A 20,275-nucleotide genomic window follows, 5' to 3' on the forward strand; every position below is an offset into this window, starting at 1 on the left:
TCAGCGGGCTTGGGTTTCTGCTCTTCTTTAGCTGGGAAGACTCCCCCAAATGCCTGCAGACTCGGCACCTGCCTCCTCGGCTGTCCCTGCTACGTCATCTCCTTTGCATGTGTCACGTGGTGCTGAGGTGCCACGCTGTCCACAGCCTTGTGTCCCAGGGAGCCTACCTGACTTCTGGCACTTGAGTGCTGGTAGTTGCCACATGGGTTAAAACCAGTGATCCTTTCATTGACTCAGGAGAATCGGGCTCTCTGAGCAGTTAAAGATTCTTTTGGCTGTGCCTGTGTGCCACGTAGCTGGGGCCGGGTACCTGAGGACATTTCTCTGACTCTGTCTGTGTGCCCCGCCCTGAAGTCACAGACATAGAAGGTTCAGCCCTCTCCCTAAGCCCACGGTCTCATCCAGGGAAGGCTGTGAGCCCAGTTTTGGCCACCCACCGGCTCCCCTGACCACGGGGAGGGCCGAAGCGTCCCCGTGTGGCCGAGACCTCCTTGGCAGCTTCTCAGGCCTCTAGTATTTTTTCTTGTTAGGTTTCAGAGGACCCTTCCAGCTTCGATAAGACAGTGTCAGCTGTCACTCACCAAGCACGTGTTATAGCCGGGCCCTGTTCAGCAGGCTGTGTGGGTGATTTCGTGAATCCTCCCAATGGCCATATGGTAGGGGGTGTCCCCAGCTTTCAGGGGAGAACATTGAGGCTGACGAGGTTGGCAGCACAGCCAGGAAGTGGCAGAGCTGGGATCAAACCCAGGCCCCATGTGGGGCATGTGGAGTATTTTTTTTTTGAAAAAAAATTTTTTTTAATTATTATTTTTTTGTATTTTGGCCACGCCGCATGGCCTGTGGGATGGTTCCCCGACCAGGGATCTAACCCGGGCCTCCACAGTGAAAGCTCTAAATCCTGACCACTAGGCCACCAGGGAACTCCCCACGTGGAGTTCTTGAAGCTGTCTGAAAGGCAGAGTGAGAGGAAGGCAGAGGGCGTCCTGAGGGGTGCGTGCAGAAGCCGCCAGTACACAGAGGAGGGGATGGGCCCCCTGGGTCCGGGTGTCTTCCTGCGTGTCCTCCAGGAGTTGGGGCACGTGGATCTGAGATCTCTCTGGGAATTGGGAGCACAGGGAGGTATGGCCTGGGCCTTCTCTGTGGGCTTGCACAGAGACATAAGCAAGCTGGGCTCTGTGCCAACCCAGTCCCTCCCAGTGCTCTGTGAGGCCCCTTCCAGTATGTGAGTCAGTCTGTTTTAGAGAAAAACATGTCACGTTTGCCAGCCCAGAAGGGTTATCAGCAAGGCTGGAGCTGCTTTTATGACTAGGTCGGCTTTGCCTAGCCTCCTGGGGCTTATGTTCTTACAAATTAACTGCAGCAAATTTCTAGATGGTTCTAGAGCTGGGATTTTGGGATTGAGCCAGGCGACTTCATGGGCTTTGTTGCTTTCTTCTGGTATGGGGCGCCCATCAGTCTCCCCTGATAATTCTCTGGGGTCTCCCCTCCCCAGCCTGAGGGCCCAAGAGGCTGCTGAGGTGGGTCCCGCCAGTACCGTCCAGGCCAATTACAGAATGGAAGGCTGCCGGGCCAGATGGCCTTAGCTTTGCTGCTGGGTCGTGCACGTTGCTTACCCTGCTGCCCTGCGTTGTAAACCAGGAGGGAGCCGGGCCGGCAGGCTCTGGCAGGTGAAACAGCCTCAAAGGAGGGCCTGCCGCCTGAAGGGGGTGTTCACCTGGACCTCCTGCAGCTCCTCAGGAGCTGGGAGGGGTGACATTCACTCGCAGGGGCCAGTGTTTTCCTGTCTAATTTGTAGTGTGGTCCTCTGCAGTTAACCCTTCTCTAATGGCTGTTGTAGAGCCAGAGGGGGTTTAATAAATCCCTGACCTCTTAACCCAGCAGGGCCGGAAGGATTTGAAAACACCTGGCACCTTAGTCTTCTAGCGGCTGTGGTATAGTTCTCAAAGCCAAGTGAATGTCAGCAGCATCAGGTGAAGGTTACCGCGTGTGTGGAGGAGAAAGTGTTTACTGGTAGCTGCTGGGAAGGACATGTGAGTGAGTGAAATCAAAATTTGTGGAACCCATGTGGGTTTTTTTTTTTTTGTAACCCACATAGTTTCAAATCATTTCTTGCTCAATCTGGGTAAAACCTTGGCTGACTGATTTGCCTGGTGCCCCAGGAGCCTTTCCGAGTAGGCAGTAATCCATCTAGAAGATACATGGTTTGTCACTGAGCTGCTGGGTTTAAGTAAATTTCCTAGTAGCTGAAGTTTATCCCTTTAAGCACCAAAACTTGTGTTTCAGTGATGTTGGATGGAAAACTTTCCAAAATGTGTCACGCACACATTCTTTAATAGAGGGTGTGCCGGCTGGTTTAGCACTCTGATGACTCGGGGTGGTGATTAGGACCAGCCCTCTATTGCAGCTTTGGTGTGGCTAGGCCTCGGGGTGCTTTGTCCCTGCACTAACCCGGCCTAGGAAAACGGCTCTCATCGTGAGACCCCTAAGCAGAAAGTTTGCTTTCGTCAGCTCTGTTCTTGCTGCTGCTGTTCTCCCAGCCTCTGAAAGCACCCCGCTCCCACCCAGTATCGGCCAGGCTCTTCAGACTTGTGGGATTGGGGTCCTGGGTTCCAGTGGGTCCTTGCCCCTGACTCGCTGTAGGCCCTCGGCTCCACTCTGTTCTCTTTCTGCGTCTCTCTTTTCCTCTCTGAAGGTTACGGAATTGGGCGGGTCAGTTTCTGAAGTTTCCTTTTGCTCTGTTAGGGCTGTGGTTTTCAGGATTTGGTGAGGGCCCTGCAGCTCTCCCAGAGCCGCCTTGCTCCGCTGAGACCTGGGAAACAGTGGGCATTTGGATCGTGCTGCAGATCGAGCCTCGCAGACACCCTGGGGGTCTTTGGGAATTATTCGCACCTTACAGGGAGAGAAAGTAAAGCTCAGAAAAGGGACTCGACATGCACCAAGGCACCCAGCGTTTAAGCGCTGCGGGGGCTGGAAGGGGGTCGCCAGGCTCCACACCGTGTGCTTCTTGTTCTGCGCATGCTCAGAGGTTCCCCGGTGCGTGGCAGCCTGTGGGGAGCTGGAGGAAGGCTCTGTGTGCCTCACTGTCCGGCCTTCTCGCTCTGCCTCCTGTTTGGGACTGTCCAGTCCTGTCTGGAGAAGACTAGAAATCTTCCTGTCTCGTGTTCCCAGCTCCACTTGGAAGCTCCTGGAGATGGTCCCAGACAGGCAAGGCAGGGAGGGCCTAGTAGGTAGAGCCAGGAACCTAGCAGGCGGGAGGGGTGCGTGAGACGGGTGGGAAGGAACTCTCGGAAGGGCACTTCATGGGCATATGGTGCCCCCACATCTGGGACCATTCTGCCAGTCTGAGCCCTTTAGAGGACGGTGCAGGGAGATCAGCGACCTCTGAGGTTCTGTCCACCCCTGAGAGTCCCCATCTTGGGACCCACTGGATCCTTTTACTGCTCTGTTCCTTCTGACCACAGCAGAGAAATGTATGGGGGAGGAGCTGGGGAAAGTCATGGGGGAAGTGACAACATCGTGAGACCCCTAGGCAGATTGAACTTAGTCGTGGTTCCTGGTCCCAGTTCCAGGGTGAGCTGCTCATTGGAAGCCTTACTGCCTGTCTGCTTTCTGCTCTAGAACCTAGGCCTTCTCCCCCAGATACGTGCCTCTCCCCAGCAAGGGAGGATCCCACTTCTCGGACCCCCGCTGGGCCAGTGATGCCCAGCCCGCTGGGTAGCCCAGTGCAGTGGCAGAGCCAGGCTTCGGCTTTCCAGCTTCCCGGTTATGGGCTCAAGCTTAGTGCTCCCTGTCGGGTTGGCCTGGGAGATGAAGGATGCCTCCAAGGGCTGTATCTTCTCAAATTCTTCGCTTCTAGAACTTGAGAATTGAAGAAACAGGCTCAGGAAGGGGGTGGGGCGTGGCTTCAAATTAAACAGAGTTTAGCGGGACTAAAACCTTAGCCCTAGTGTCCTGCACGCCTAGCCCCTCCCCGCTCCCCCCCCCCCCCCCCGCCCGCATTATCAGAGCGCCCTGATCCAGTTCCATTGTCCTCTTGGGGCTGAGGGTAGATAAGGGTGGCAGGAAGCGTGGCCGCACAGGTTATTCTGTTTGGGGAGAATAGTCCAGAAATGAAAACCAGTACCAGCCAGTGTGAAATTTTCTGATTTGGATCAGAACCAGCAGCTCCCTATTGTGTCCACCAGTGGGACCCGTGACCCAAGGCCGGCAGTAGGGAAGGATCTGGGCAGCTTCCAGAAGCATTTGCCGTAACCAGGTGGTTGCTGGTTTGCCGACCATTGTAAGGGTAGCACAGCAGACTGGAGGCGTCCATCATTTCCTGAGCACCTTCCCAGCTCCTGGATCCAGGCTGGGCCCAGTGGAACAGAGAGGAACATGCCCAGGGCCTGTCCTTGGGGAGCTCCAGTGGAGGGACTGCGTGGAAGGGTTTCATAACCCTTCCCACTGCATCACCTTGAACATGAGCAGTGCTGGATTGGAGGACGCAGTCACCGGGAGGGGGAGGAGGTAGCAGGCATGTCGGGCCATCTACACCAACTGTCCCCAGGGCAGGGCTCCCTGAAACCATAATGGCATGGATTTATTACCGTTTAAAAATATAACGGCTTAAAACCAAGTGAGAGACCTGGAATTAGTCACTGTGGGAAGCAAGACCTTCATTGAAAAAATAATTCCCTTTATTTTGAACTAATTTTGGATTTACAGAAAAGTCACAGAAATAGTACAGAGTTTCCCCATCCCCCTTCCTTGACTTCTTGCGTTAACTTCTTTCGTAAACATGGTGCGGCTGTCAGAACCAGAGGCTCACCGCTGGTGCAGGACTGTTAGCTAAAGACTTTCCCACTTTTCATCAGTTTTTCCTCTGCTGTTCTCTTTCTGTCCCACAATCCCACTTTGCATCCAGTTGTCATTTCTCCTCCTCCTCCTCCACCTGTTCCTCCTCTTGTGGGTAAAACAGTTCCTCAGTCTTTCTTCATCTTCCATAACCTTGACACTTTGGAAGAGTTACTTTTGTCAAATGGCCCTTAATTTGGGTTCGTCAGACGTTTTCTCATGATTGGACAGAGGTTACGCCGTTTTGGCAGGAACCCCAAAAGGGGTGTTATTTCCTTCTCGGAGCATCTTCTCTTGGGTTCCTGATGTTGGTTGGTCCTGTTACTGGTGGTATTGGTCTGGACCACTCAGAGTGGTTTCTGCTGGACTTCCGCTCTGCGGGGAACCACAGAGCCCTCCTTTTGGTGAGTTCATAGTTCTTTTAGGTTTGTCTTCAGAGTCTCTGATTGTCCAGGAGAACGTTTCTTGACAGCCAGAGCTTCATTCTCAATACCTTGTAAAAAGATGAGGCTCATCCCCAGCAGTGTTCTTTCGTGTCGCTGCCCCGTCCCTGCCTAGCGTTCCTTCCCCTCCCCAAGGCCCAACTTGGAGTTTGACTTTTGTCGCTTGATTTTCACAGGGGAAGGATGGCGGGCCGGCCTCTGGCTTAATATCTTAAGTATTCAGATTCTCTTTCTTGGTTAGTTTGGGTCTGAGAGTAGTGAACGTCAGATCTCTTTGTTCCTCCTTCCAGATACTCTTCATCGGGATCTTCTCTTTAAAAAAAAAGAAAACACCAGAAGCCCTCACTGCACAGAGGCAGCTGCGGGAAGTGAAACCACAAAGGGGCCTCGGCAGCACCCGTGTCTTCCTCACTCGGTGTTTCTCCGGCTCCTGTTTCTGCTAAGTCGGCTCCGCACATTAAGCTCTGCCCTCTCTTCTCCCCAAGTGCCTCCCTGCCCGGCGGTCCAGTGAGCAGCCCCAGGAGCGTCCCCGCCACGGTGCCCGTGCAGATGCCGAAGCCCAGCAGGGTCCAGCAAGCTCTCGCAGGTAGGCAGGCTGCTCCCTGGTCCAGGTTCCAGAACAGACTGTGTCTGGCAGGGCCAGGACTTGGGGGCAGAGGAGAATGCGTGGGGTAGGGGGAGGAGATTGGGGGGCAGGGGTCTTGTTACCCTGTGTGTTCTCATGGAAACCCAGAGAGGCTCCTTGGGGGGCGGTGCCTTTTTTCAGTGATGGCGTATCCCCCAGCGGGTGAGCCTGGGTGCCTGTTCGTTTGTCTTGGTGTTGGGGCGGGCGGGGGGGTCATGCCTGATGACGGTGGGTGCCCTGCTGTGACCTTTCCCCACCTTTTACGTTTTCACATCACCTTGAATTATGGTTCAGGAGTTACTTTTCTGTCCCGAGATGCTTTAGGCATTTCCCTAAAGGGGCCCCCTGCGGAACTCATAGAGCTATTTTGGCTGGAGTTAACATTTTGAGTAAGTGCTTTTGTTTCTGACTAGATCTTTTGTTAACCTTACACCTTTGAACTGTTGTATTAATTAATTTATTTATTTTGGCTGCGTTGGGTCTTTGTTGCCGTGCGCCGGCTTTCTCTAGATGTGGTGAGCGGGGGCTACTCTTCGTTGCGGTGCGTGGGCTTCTCACTGCGGTGGCTTCTCTTGTTGCGGAGCACGGGCTCTAGGTGCGGGCTTCAGTAGTTGTGGCACATGGGCTCAGTAGTTGTGGCTCGCAGGCTCTGGAGCACAGACTCAGTAGTTGTGGTGCACGGGCTTAGTTGCTCTGTGGCATGTGGGATCTTCCCGGGCCAGGGCTCGAACCCGTGTCCCCTGCATTGGCAGGCAGATTCTTAACCACTGTGCCACCCGGGAAGCCCCAAACTGTTTTTAAAATTCCTCTTGCGGGTATTAGGAAGCCACTGAAAGTTATTTTTTAACTTATGGGAAATGTAAAATCGTACATGAAGATACACTGAGGAGTCTGGTGAACCTCCATCACTTAAAGATGGAGGCAGAGGAGTGAGCTAACCAGACTGTGTGTTGGGTGAGTCACTGTGGTAGCACAGGGGGGATTGGAGGGGACCAGGCCTAGAGGCAGGGAGACCCTGTGGACCTGGACTTCATGCCTCAGGCGGGCCAGCCACTCACTAGGGCCGTGGCAGTAGATGGAGGTAAGGGCTTCTGACTTGGTGGTTGGACTGCTTATGAGAGGGAAGGAATAGAATGAGGCCTGGTGTGGCCTCAGCTGCCGACAGAGATAATAAATCATCATAATTAAGGAGGAAGGACTAGGGGTTTTGCATGTGTGGTAACTCATTTCATCCCAATAGCAACTCTGTGGGGGAGGAACTTTGATTCCCATTTTACGTTTAAGGAAACTGAGGCTCAGAGAACTCCGAAAACCTCCCAGGGCCAGCCAGCCAGCCCTTGGCAGAGCTGGGATTCAGCCCCAGGCATTCTTGGCCTCAGAGTCTGGGCTCTTCGCTGTGAGGCGATGGGGCGATGGGTGGGGCGATGGCTGTGGCTGTCGACAGGCGGAGCTGTCCCAGATCCAGGGAGGTTTGGACGAGCAGTTCAGAAGAGCAACGTGGGGTGGAGTGGGGCGGCCTGTGCCCCCCAGGGAGTGAGCTTACGGAGACCTGGCGGGATGCCGGGAAGAAGAGCCCTTGAAGGACTTGGAAGGACCAGTCAGAGAGGCAGTGAAAACAAGAGAGAGGGGCCGGGAAAGCCCCAGGAGGGGAGGCTTTCAGTCTCTCACCTGCTCAGCCATCAGCCCTTTGCTGGGGCAGAGAGAACAGTGAGCAAAAATGTGGTGACTAGAAAGTCCCTGCCCAGTTTAGGTCTTCTCGTGGCATCCGATGCCACAGGTGATTCAGGCCTGTGTGTGTGTGTGTGTGTGCGTGCGCGTGTGTGTGGTGCTGGTTTTGTTGGAGAGAGGTTGTGGGGGAATGGGCCCAACCTGCCTGCGCCCAGCTCCGTTCAGCTCTGCGGTCCCTGAGGCTTTAATACCAATGCCGTGATCACCTCTGCACACAGCTCAGAAGTGGTCTGGGTGCTGAGGAGCTCTCGAGGCTGGACCCTCTGCAGGCCACATCCTCTGTGTCCCTTGCTGCCTGGGCTCTCACAGCGATCCTGGAGGCAGGCAGGTATTTTAATCTCCATTTACTTGTCAGGGAAACAGACCCCAAAGGTTCAGGAACTGGATCCCAGTGAGGAAAGAGTAGATGAGCCGGTGCCAGACGCCGCCCCGCCTGAACACGTGGCTCTGGCTCATACCTAAAGCTGGGGCCGCTGTGTGGGGCACCAGGGAACCAGGGATCCTGCGCCCACCCCCAAGAAGCAGGGTCTGGAGAGACCTCTCAGCTGGGCTGCAGTTACGGATTCGATTATGGATTTGGGAATAGGCTCGCCACATTGAGGTGAGCACCTGGGCACAGGGGTCTGCAGGTAGGTCTCCAGCCCGCGGATGTACTGCTGAAGGGCTGCGCGCCCCTCTCGCTGGTGGAGGATCCACCTCCGTGTCGGCCAGGCACCTCAGGTGATGGCTTTGCTGCCTGCGGCCCGGCCAGGGCCTCTCCTTCAGGGGGGTGGGGAGGAGCGGGCCCCCGAGGCTGGGGCCAGGCTCCCACCCTGCGAGGGAGGAGGAGTGTCTGCATTTTACTCTACCAAGACCTGCCCAAGACCAGTCAGCCAGTGGGGAGTGGTACTGGCCTTGAGCCCAGCTTGGTAAGGCCGGGGCCAGCGGAGGGTAGGCTTGGACCTGAGCCCTGGTCACTAGACGAAAGGCCAACGCTGCACATCAGAAAGGGGGTGTCTGCACACCTGCCCATGTGCAGGACCTGCCAGGGGCGCCGGCAGATCAAGATGAGAGCAGGAAAAGCCATGGCTATCCGAGCTGTTACGGTGATTTGGGGAATTTGGGGGGGCTGTCCCTGAGCCCTTGCTATTGGGGAAGATGTGATGGCCACTCTTGGTCCCCCCCCCCTCCCTCCCCACCGCCCAATCCTGTCCACTGGACGCCGCTTCTGTGAAGTGTTAGCTCTGGGGTGATTTTCACACTTTTTCACAAGAAGGCAGACCTGCAGGGTATGGGCTGCTGGTCTGTGGGCGTCTAAGTTAAGACTTCGCTGTCTGTGGCTTGAATTCGGAGGAGCAGGTCCTGCGTTGAAAAGGGCAGGAGCGTTGTTCACGCTGGGCTCTTGCGGGGCTGACGTGCTGGCCTCAGGGATGTCTGCTCCCCAGCAGGCAGGGACCGGGCACCTCTTGGAGCAGAGTGAAGGAGACGGAGTAGGAGGGGGGCGTGGCTGTTTTAGATGGGCAGTCGGGGGGGGCAGCCAGTGAAGAGGGGTCTGCTTGTTGGGCGGGAACTGGTGCATGTTGGGGCAAGTACAAAGCTCCAGGGTTCTCCTAAGGAATTGTTCTCTTTTTTCCCATCTATCTGCCCCCTGTCCTGCTTGTCATTTGGCCCACCTGATGTTTAGTTCCAAGGGAACCCACAATTTGAGCCCGGGAACAACCTTGGGATGCTGGTGGCATCGAATTTCCTGATGAGCGGGCACCCAGTGGCCAGCCTCGGTCTTCTGATGTGCACTTTGGTGCCTCCTGCGGGGTGACCACCACAACGCACCCTGTGCTGCCCAGGCTGCCGGCCTCTGCTTCTGTCCCTCACTGGGCGCATTTGCCCCATTGAGAGCCTTCGTTCTCTGGTGGAGGCCACAGTGGGACCCAGTGGATCCCGAGGCCAGATCTCTCCTCACCGCTCTGGATCGCCTCTGGAGTGGGCAGCAGGTCCACCTGGCTTGTCCGCTGTGCCCAGACCCCTTGACAGATTCTGAGCACCTAGAAAGCCCCCCTAAGGGAGGTGCCCGAGGGGAAGCCCAGCGCTCCCTTCCCTGGGGGAGGAGGTGCTTTTGAGCCTGACTAGGGACGGGGAGGATTGGGTAGAGGGTGCTGTGGACAGCAGGGTGGCTGAGAGTGTGGCAGGAACGGGGACTCCAGCAGGAGGACGTGCTGTGTTCCAGGTCCCTGGGGAGCGCGGGTGAGGGTCCGGCTAGGATGCCTGTGGAGCGCCAGGCTGAGGAGCGAGGCTTCCCTCCTGCAGGCATCAGGAAGGAGTGACAGGATTGGACAGTCCACTCGGCGTGGCTGCCTGCTGCGGCTCCCTCCCGCTGTGGGCTGCCCCTGTGCTCCCACCCAGGGCAGAGGGGACCAGAGGAGGAAGCCACGGCCTGGGACCTTAACTGCTCCAGAGGAGTGGTCGCAGGGGCCATGGGGACGCCTCGGTGGGGGAGCAGGCCCGGGGCAGCATTCCCGCTTGCCCGCCCCAACGATGGCGCCGAAGGCACCTAGACGGGCCAGGTGCGGCGTGCAAAACAGGCAGTGCCCCAGTGGGGGCAAGGTGACCAGGAGCCGAGGGGGCGCGGCCGAGGGAGCACAGAGGGAGGACCGTGAGCTCCAGCCCATCTGCGTTTCCATAGCTTGGCTGCGCCCTTCTGTGTCGCCCCTCTGCTCTCCTTCCTCATGCCTGGCACAGAGAGGCGCCCACCAGAACTGCTCAGGAGGCTTCCTGGGGTGGCGTTCTGCCCCCTGCCCTCCCGATGCAACAGACTCGCCCCCTGCATGCTCCAGGCACGGGCTGATGGGTTGCTTGTACAGACCCCTTTGGAGCTTGGGGCCAGGACTCCCACCAGCCAGGCATTTCACTGGTTCCTGACCCAGAGCTTAGCCCTGCCGGCCCTGGTAGGCCCTGGCAGCCTCGAGCAGCCGGATTCCCCGGGGAGATCGGCAGGTCCTGATGGCCGTTGACAGTGCCAGCTGGACACAGCTGGGGTTTGTGGAGGTCACGTGCTGAACGACTCCTTCTAACGTTTCTCCCCTCTCTGCATGTCTGATCTCGCACCCCGTGTAGGCATGACGAGTATTCTGATGTCAGCCATTGGACTCCCTGTGTGTCTTAGCCGCGCACCCCAGCCCGCCAGCCCTCCCGCCTCCTGTCTGGCCTCTAAAAGTCACAGCTCAGTTAAGAGATTGAGGAAAATGTCCATGAAAGGTAGTTCCTGCTCACAAATACTCTCTGGCCTCTGCTAAGCCTCCTCCGAGTCTTGCTGCCTCTGACTCTTCCGCACCGATCGCTCTTCTCTGACCACCACGGCCCTCTGCCGCTTCCTTCGAAGGGCCAGCCCATGTGGGGCTACTTCAGAGGGGTCCCCCGATGACCACTGCCCTGGCCGTGTGACGGCCAGGGAGGAAGGGGTTTCACAACCGTTGGAAGGTTGCTGTGAGTTTTAACAAAACTCAAGTGGAGGGGCCTGTGGGTAGTAAGTTCTAAACCTGCCATTTCTAAAGCCGATGGTGGCTCTGCTTGCATCGTTGGGCCAGAGAAGTGTGACCGCTCCGGTGACCTTCTGGATGGTGTGAGAGGGAGCATGGCTCTGGCTCCGCCAGTCCTGGGTGTCCAGCGCTCACGGGCTTTGTGAGCTCACACAAGCATCCCGTTCATGAGCGGAGCACCTCCTACACGGCAGGTCGGTTGTGGGAGGAATAGGAAGTAAATACGCTCGGAAAGCGCCTGGCACGTAGTAGTAGTAGTAGTAGTAGTACGGTGGTTGCTCTGATCCTGTTCACTGCCTGTCTAACCCCCGCCCAACAGGGGAGGAGGGAGGCCAGGGAGGGGCGGGGCTAACCCTGCCCAGCCCCACCCCACCCCTAGCAGTCGCTCCTGCCCTGCTCTCCCTTCTTACTCTGCCTCAGAGGGCGGCAGCTTCCTGAGGCACTCGGGTTTGCCCAGGGAAAACAAGGCTCTCAGCAGACGCTCTGGCCTTCCTGGGCTCGGGTGTCCCTTTTGTGGGGTAGGCGGTCACCTGGCTGGCCCCCTTTGAGAAAAGTGGCTCCTGGAGAGTTACCTCCAGTTCTGAAAGGCTGCCTGGGCACGGGCAGGCAGGAGAGGAAGGGGTGCTGAACCAGGCCTCACCGGAGGGATCCCAGGGTCCAGCTGGAGACTGGCCTGTCCCTAGTCGACGTGGCCTTCTAGACCAGGCTTTTCTAGAAGGCCTCCCCCCTCAATCTGAATAGAGTCCCAGCCAGCAGGATGGCTGCCTGGTGCCGGTGGGGATTGTGCTTTTGCCTGGCTTTCTCCCCAGCGACCAGAGTCAGGGTCCTAGAAGTCTGTGTGTATGGGGGTGTGTGTGCGTGTGTATGGGGTGCGTGGTCTTCCTCTCCCTCTAGCTGTTTTCCAGGTCATAGCAGCTAATGCCTTTACAGTGGTCACGGCTTTGGTTGGTATTAGGTCCGCTTTTTAGATGAGAGAACCGAGACTCAGAGGTGACCTGATTTGGTCCCAGCCCAAGAGCCAGAATCCAACCTGACATCACCAGGTCCCCGCCCCTCTCCTCCCCTCATAACTGTCACCTGGCCTTCTCTGGTCTAGAGGGAGCTCAGGCTTGTAAGTCTTCGCAGCCACAGGCTGATGGCCGTGAGCTTGGGTTCACACCAGAGCCCCTCTGGTCTCAGGGTCTAGGACCAGGAGCTCCCCCTGACCTTGAGACAGGATGACAAGCCCTGCCGGGATCACTCTCCCCAGGCCGCGCCGGTCTCCCTGGTCCCTCCCCTCTGCTCAGCTTTGCTGTCCCTCTGTGACTCTGCGGCTGCCTCTGCCTGGAGAACCCCTGCCATGCTGATTCTCTCTCTAGCTGGGGGCGTTTCTTCTCCTTGGGGTGGGGCCTGTTTGGTGCAGGGCCTCCCCTCCGGGCTTCCTGCACAGGTGCACACAGAGGAGTGGGAGGTTTCAAGAGGAGGGGGCGGGGACAGAACTGTGGGCAGCTTAGGAATCGAGGAGGCGCGTCACTGACACCCCACAGTCCAGGGACAAGCCCAAGAAGACTGTGGTTTGCTGTGGCCGTGTAGCCGTCATCTGCAGTTGGTGTGCGCACAGATGCCCCCATGGGGTAGGCACGCACTACACACTTGACTCAGAAAACTTACTTCTCTTACCGAGACTTTCTTACAAGAATGATGAAAGCTGAGTAAAATAACACGGCCAGAACGTGCTCCAGAGTGTCTGTTTTAGAAGCTGCTGTTTGACTCTTCCGCATGTCCTCTGAAGCCTCGGACAGGTTTTCTGAGTGAAGGTGTGCAGGGCCGTGGCCGAGGCCCCGTCGTGGCTCCTGAGGGCTGTGGCCAGCTGCTGTCTCTGCCCCTCTTCCGTCTCCTCCAGGGCTCCTGGGGCCGGGCCCCCAGCGGGTGGGAGCTCTGGAGAGCTCTGGAACGTTCTGCGCCTGGCCCAGGTCTCTCCTCTCCTGCACGCTAACCTTCCCATCTGAGCCGCCCTAACATCCCTCCCAGCAACTTGGACCGCTCCCTGTCGTCCTTTCTCTCTCGTTCCAGCATCTCCAGTTCGTCCTCCTCGGGACACCACTTATGTTCTTCTCTCTTCTAGGAGGGCCTCCAAAGCCAGAGCCAGAGCAGGTGATAAAAAACTACACAGAAGAGCTGAAGACGGCCCTGGATGAGGTGCGTGTCACGGGAACCACGCTGCTTTCGGTTTTGTTTGGAAACGAGGGGTGGCTTAGACAAGGACACCAGCCTGTCCCCTGCTGGAAGGTGCTTCCTGAGGAGCCTCTGGCCTCGTCCAGAGAGCCGTCCTGCCCCACTGGCTGTTGGGAGGGCCGGTCAGGGTTCCTGTGGTTAACCCGGCCTGCCAGACCCCCGTCACGGCTGCACCTGGACCTCTCTCTGCTGAGCCTCGCTTCGGGGCTATGGCACCACTTTTCTCCGATTTGAATGGAGAGTGCTGGAGAATCTGGAGGGGTGGGGTCAAGGTCATTCGTGCCAGTCCAGAGCCGAGGACTCTCTTGTCTCTTTCGCCTGCAAACTGAGTGCATAGGAAGCATCTGGTGGGTAAAGGTTTGGACAGAAACCTGAAAGTCATCCTCACGTCGGCCCCGCCCTCCAGCCTGCTCTGCCCTCCCCCTTCACAGCTGTCTGTCTGTCTCTGCCCTTGTGCTCACCCAGCACAGCTGGGCTGCTTTGCCCCCCCCCCCCCCCGCCACCCCCCCTCCAAGCTGCCATCTACACAGCTGACACGTGGCCATGATGATTTAGTACCCGCTGCTCACAGCCCCTCAGCCGGGCCCCCGACGTGTAAGACGAAGCCCCAACCCCGAACGTGGCCGTCAGGGCCTCCCGGGATCTGGTCCTCCTCCGACCTCCTCTTGTCTCCTGCACCCTGGTCGCCCCATGCCCTGCAGGTGCACCGCCCCTCCCAGTGGAAACGCTGGCTCCTGCTTCAGAACGTTCTCTTCTCTCTACCCGAGTGCCCGTTCCCGTGCTTGTGCGTCTGACAAGTTCCCTTTCCCTTGTAAAGCCCAGCGCTGAGGGCCCCGCCCGTACTTACCTCTGCCTGGCTGCTCCGGCCGCCGTCTCCGCCGGTGCTTCAGTTGTTACACCCGCCCCCACGCTTGGTGCCGCCTGCCGTCCCCTCTGCTGTGGTGACGGTGAGACCTCTGTGCTCCCAGCCTCCGGAACAAACAGCTGTCGGGTTGAGTTAGACTGGGGTCAGGCACTTCAGCAGATGAAGGCCGGTCCTACAGGACTCGCCCCTGTGGCACGGGGGCCGTGGGTGAGCGTTCCCCGGGTTGGGTCTCCCTCCAGGACTGCATCATCTGTATGGAGAAGCTGTCCATGGCGTCCGGCTACAGCGACGTGACCGACAGCACGACCTTCGGGCCGGTGGCTGTGGGCCGCTTGGCCAAGTGCAGCCACGCCTTCCACCTGCTCTGCCTGCTGGCCATGTACTGCAACGGGAACAAGGTACCCACGGCCCGCCGGGGCCAGGGGTGGGGGTCGGGGTCTCCTTCCCGCAGCCCGTCCCCGTCATGTTGCACTTAAGCAGGTGACGGGGGCTGCCGTGTGAGGGGCCCAGGGCCCGCTCGGAGGCAGCCTTGAGATGTCTGCAGCCCTGGCTCTGCAGCAGGATGGGACTGGGGGTGGCAGGTGATGCCTGGTTGCCCTGCCTTTGACGTAGTTTAGCTGGAGTGGACAGGTCAGGGGGACGGAGAGAACGAAGGCCCGTGGTGGGCCTTGGGGCCTGGCCTTTGCACAGTGTCCCCGTGCCATCGTGGACCAGCCAAGGTGCCAGCTCATCAGTCCATCGTTCACAGGGTTTTCCTCTTCATCTTAAACGTGACTCAGCTGTGCGAGCTTTTGCTCATAAACCTCATTTTCTTACCTGATGCCAGTCTCTGGGTACCTTGTCCCTTTAAATGAAAATTGCATGAGTTTCTGGGGTAAAACTTATCTTTCCAGGGAAGCTTCTGGAATCAAGTCTTTGCGAGGAGGCTGCCTGGGAGTTGGGCACTGCGCCTGGGACCCACTGTGTGACTCGGGGCCAAACCCGTGTCCCTGTGGGCCTCTTTCCCATCTAGCCAGCGGGGTGGCTGGCCTGGGTGCCCTCTCAGGGGCCCCGGCTCAGTCCACGGCATTCTGCCTTGTCCCAGGATGGAAGCTTGCAGTGTCCTTCCTGCAAAACCATCTATGGGGAGAAAACTGGAACCCAGCCCCGGGGGAAGATGGAGGTGTTCACGTTCCAGGTGTCCCTCCCCGGCCACGAGGACTGTGGGACAATCCTCATAGTCTACAACATTCCCCATGGCATTCAGGTAAGGGGCCCCGGCACAAGAGGAGACTCCTCGGATCTTTCTGGAATCAGCCCTTCTCGGGTGCTGTCCTTCCTCTCCCACCCCCTCCTAGCAGTCTGCGCACCCCGGGTCACTGTGAAGGTGCCTAGGCTGCCAAGTCAGGCTATCAGCAACCAGGAGGCACTGGTGCTGGGGGCTAGAGCCAGCTCCTACGGTTGTGGAAGCAAAGAGGTGGCCCTAGCCCTTTCCTGAGCCAGGGAGGGCTTCCTGGAGGCAGAGGCATCTTCGCTGGACTTGTACTGGGTGGAAGGCCAGCAAGCGTCTAAGCAGGAAGAGCGCTTTTATTGGGCTGGCTGGCTGGCGAGCCCACAGGGGCAGAGCACAGGGTGGGGAGGGCTGGCTGGCCTGACTGCTCTTGAGGGACCCGCTCAGTGGCCTGATCCAGGCCTGCGTGGGGTGTGCAGGGACAGGAACCCAAGCTCACTGGGGACCCAGACGGGAGCCCTGGCCCCTGAGGTCTCTGCCTTGGACCGGCGGGGGTGGATCTCAGAGCCTGGGCAGGTTGGGAAGATACAGGGTAGTGGGGGCCAGGAGTCTGACGGGATGTCACTCGGTTTTGTCTAATTATGTGCTTCCGCTGGTTTCCCTACAGTTCTCCGTGGCTCAAAGTGAAATTTAGAAACACTCCAGACAGCAGTAGAGCCACAGAGCGGGAGGGGACTTGGGAGCTGTACACGGCGTGTCACCGTGTGGCCGAGGGCAGAGCAAGGGCCATGTGCGGTTCCAGCCCCCAGCCTCTGTCCAGCCTGCCGCCACTGTCTCGGGCCCCACTCCGGCCGCTTCTAGAGCGAGAGTGGAGGGGCTGTGTGCCCGAGTGAGGGTGTCAGGCTGTGGGCCCTGCCCTCCGGTCCCGAGAGCCCAGTGCCCAGAGGGCCGCCAGCGAAGCAGGTGCTTCCGTCCCAGCCTCTAAGGGGTCCGGGCTCTTCAGGGAAGTGGAGGGAGTTAGCCGGAGTGTCTGATGCCAGGTTGAGCGGCCCGGGTTCAGGGAGGGCAGTCGTGGGTGGGCGCCGTGTTCACGGCGGGTCTTCAGAGCGAGATGTGAGATGGCAGTTGATTTGGTCACTTGAGCGCAGCAGTAGCCCCACCTGGAACGCAAAGGGGTGAGGCTGGGCTCCCGTGTCCGAGCCCCTCTGCAGCCAGAGGGCCCCTCGGCTCCCACTCCCCGCGTCTGTGTGCCTCCTGCAGGGCCCGGAACACCCCAACCCTGGAAAGCCGTTCACTGCCAGAGGGTTTCCCCGCCAGTGCTACCTTCCGGACAACGCCCAGGGCCGCAAGGTGAAGGCCCGGCCGATGCCCCTGGGAGTGGCCCCCCCTTCCCCCCGGCTGGCAGCTCTGGGCCCAGCTGTCTGTGTGCAGTGGGAGGCGGTGGGGTGGGGAGGGCCCAGCTCAGCGGCCACACCAGATCTGTCTCTGCTCGCCTTCTTACCGCGACAGGGAGAGGGGGACGAGGCCTGGGGGCCGGCTGGGGTGTGGGCCACCCCTTCCCGGGGACCTGCTGTGGGTTAGGCGTCCCAGGTGTCCGGGGTCCAGGGAGAGACGAGCTGACCTCACAGGTGCTCCAGTGGGAGGACGGGATGGGGAGGCGCTGGGGCCGCTCTACCCTGGGTCGGGGGGGGCGGCCTGCAGAGCCACCTCTGCACTGAGACCTGAGTTGGGACTTCCCAGCTCTCCGAAGGCTGGGGAAGAGCGTGCCAGGCAGACAGAACAGCCGGTGTGGTGGCTTTGGGGTGGGGACAGCTCCGAGGGTGTGAAGAGGCTTAGGGAGGTGAGGGGGTGTCGGGTGGGTGTCTGCTCTCCAGGCCAGCCCCGGGAGCTGGGGTTTGTTCTGAGCGCTTGTTCACGGCCTTCTTCTTCCCCCCTCCCCGCCATTCCCTCCCCTTCCCCCTCTTCCTGCCTCCCCACCATCCGCTCCCCCTTGGGCAGGTCCTGGAGCTGCTGAAGGTGGCCTGGAAGAGGCGACTTATCTTCACAGTAGGGACGTCCAGCACCACGGGGGAGACCGACACAGTGGTGTGGAACGAGATTCACCACAAGACAGAGATGGACCGCAACGTGACAGGCCACGGCTACCCCGACCCCAACTACCTGGAGAACGTGCTGGCCGAGCTGGCCGCCCAGGGGGTGACTGAGGACTGCCTGGGGCAGCAGTGACCTGGGGCGCAGGCGTGCTCCCCCCGAGCCCAGGCCACTCCTGCCTGCCTGGCCCCGTCCCCCGTCCCCACCAGGCCCGGGTCTGCGTGGGAACTGGGCGAGCCTGGGAGTCATACTTGGGAGGGCTTCGGATGCAGCTACCTCAGTGCGTGGGCCCCTCCGTCCTCGGTGGGCCACGTTGGGCCCTCGGTGCCGGGGGCCCTGCAGGGGGTGAGGAGAGACTGCCTGCTGCGCCCCCAGCCAGGGGCGGGCCTGGGTCTGGGTCAGCTTCTCATACCTCAGACGTTCTGTTTGCAATAAATGCCCTATAGCCAAAGTCAGCGGGCCCTGGTGGGTTTCTCAGTGGAGAGGCTGCGTGTGTGTGCACGTGTGTATGTGTGTGTGTGTAAAATCTGATGTGTGAAGGCCAGCACACACGTCCTGCTGCATCACAACAGGAAGGGGCCTTACAGGCTGCCCATCCTACCCCCTAAATGAAGAAACCGAGGCTGCAGTGAGGCCAGGAGCCGGGCACTGCCCTGAGCTGCTCCCCGGGCCCCGTCCCCGTTCTCCTTGCAGTGCGCAGTCCAGCAGCTCCGCCAGGGCCCCTCCCGTTTCCTTCCCCAGGGTTCTGGCTTTCTAAGCGCTGCTCACATGGGCCAGGTGCTGCTGTCTTCATTTTACAGGTGAGGAAACAGGTTCAAGGGTACAGTGACTAGCGGTAGAGCCGGGACTGGAATCCCGGACAGGATTGCTCTGACCCCATCCTCAGAGCTCTCATCCTTCCCAGCCTTCTTAGAAGGAGGATCCAGTACTCGCAGGCTTGCTGTCTGCCTGGCGGGGGCGAGGTGGCCTGGGACTGAAGTGACGGTAACGGATGTGGGGGAGGCGGTTTGCTTTCACAAGCCCTTCTCTTCATAAGAAAAGGACTGGAATTCTATGTTAGGACGCGCTGGTACAAAGATGAATATATGTTAGAGCATTTTCTTTCATCTAGAAGTTCCTTTTTTTTTTTTCTTTCTGATTTTAAAAGAAATTAAAGCATTTTTGTGGACTCCTAGCAGTATCGTGGGCCCTGGGCACTGTGCCCACTGCCTCGTGGAGAAGTTGGCTGGGGAGGGCAGGGAGGCCTCCATAGAGAAGCTGGACCCCAATCCTGTTTGGTTCCACGGTGAGACTCGCTCCACTGCTCACAGGGCACAGGAGTTGGGTGGGCACCTGAGTTCCGCCCCCATGCTCGGCTCCCACCATTACAGCGCAGTGAGAGTCAGAATCGGAGAAAATGTTCGCAAATCTTACGCCTGATAGGGGTCTCGTATCCAAAAAATATCAAGAACTCTTACAACTCAACAATAAAAAGACAGATCCCCAATTTTTAAAAAATGGGCAAAGGACTTGAATAGACATTTCTCTGAAAAAGATATACAGATGGCTGACAAGCACATGAAAAATGCTCAACGTCATTAGGGAAACGCAGATCAAAACCACAAAGTGATACCACTTCATACCCATTAGGGTGGTTATTATAAAAAAAGAGCAGGGAATAAATATTGGTGAGGATGTGGAGAAATTGGAACCCTCATCCATAGCCGGTGGGAATGTAAAATGTAGCCACTTTGCAAAACAGCTGGGCAGTACCTCAAAAAGCAGTTACGATATGACTCCGCAATTAAAACTACCAGGTAAATATCCAAGAACTGAAAACATGTCCACGGTTAACACTCATAATAGCCAAAAAGTGGGAGCAACCCAAATGTCCATCAGCTGATGCACGGATAAACAAAATGTGATGTATCCATGCAACGGAATGCTATTCAGCCAGAAAAAAGAATGAACTGTTAACACATACAACATGGATGAGCCTTGAAAACATTATGCCAAGTGAAAGAAGCCAGACAGAAAAGGATGCACTGTGTGATTCACTTTATATGAAATATCCAGAAGAGGCAAATCCAGAGAGACAGAAAGTAACTTAGTGGTTGTCAGGGGGAGGGGGAATTGGGAGTGACTGTTTTAATGGGCACAGTGTTTCCTTTTGGGGTGGTGAAAAGGTTCTGGAATCTGGTGATTTATGGCCAGTGAAGTTTAAGAGGAGGTCTACAGGGGCTTCTAGGAAAGCTTATGTTTTTCTGATAAAAGAGGTAGATTGGATAACACCTCCCTGCCCCTCCCTGCTTCCTACTTTGATTGAGGATATGATGCCTGGAGCCACAGCAGCCATCTTGCTACAATGAGAAAAAGGCCAAGAGAATCTCAGAGACATTGACCCTATCGTCATGTGATCAAGCCCATGCCAGCAGCTGTCCTCCTCCAGGATTCTTGTAAATAAAAATAAATCCCTCCTTGTTTAAGCAAAACAAAAACAACCCCTCCCCAAAAATACCAAAAGCCCCAGAAAACAAAAACCACTGAACTGTACATTTTAAAACGACATCTTATGGTATGTGAATTATATCTGAATTTTTAAAACATAGGGAATTGCCTGGCAGTCCAGTGGTTAGGACTCCACGCTTTCACTGCCGAGGGCCTGGGTTCAGTCCCTGCTCGGGCGGGGAACTAAGATCCCACAGGCCGTGTGGCACAGCCAAAAAAAAAAAATTTAAATATTTAAAAAATAAATAATTAAAATTAAAAACATAC

General features: G+C 57.6%; 1 protein-coding gene across 5 annotated transcripts in view; it reads left to right on the top strand.

Annotated features, from left to right (window-relative positions):
• The window catches only part of DTX2 (deltex E3 ubiquitin ligase 2), a 33,917-nt gene extending 15,283 nt beyond the window's left edge, over positions 1-18,634 (top strand). For 3 of the 5 annotated variants that reach the window (XM_036826592.1, XM_036826595.1, XM_036826594.1), the window contains 7 exons: positions 5,762-5,862; positions 10,720-10,860; positions 13,246-13,319; positions 14,460-14,618; positions 15,305-15,466; positions 16,691-16,780; positions 17,429-18,634. In XM_036826592.1, the coding sequence (XP_036682487.1) occupies positions 5,762-5,862; positions 10,720-10,860; positions 13,246-13,319; positions 14,460-14,618; positions 15,305-15,466; positions 16,691-16,780; positions 17,429-17,656 (955 nt within the window). In that variant the 3' untranslated portion in view covers positions 17,657-18,634. The remainder of the gene's footprint in view (positions 1-5,761; positions 5,863-10,719; positions 10,861-13,245; positions 13,320-14,459; positions 14,619-15,304; positions 15,467-16,690; positions 16,781-17,428) is intronic. The other 2 variants (XM_036826593.1, XM_036826596.1) reach the window with 2 other exon arrangements.
• Positions 18,635-20,275: the final 1,641 nt, after the last annotated feature.

Source organism: Balaenoptera musculus, chromosome 15 (assembly GCF_009873245.2).
Source record: "Balaenoptera musculus isolate JJ_BM4_2016_0621 chromosome 15, mBalMus1.pri.v3, whole genome shotgun sequence".
Taxonomy (NCBI): Eukaryota; Metazoa; Chordata; class Mammalia; order Artiodactyla; family Balaenopteridae; genus Balaenoptera; species Balaenoptera musculus.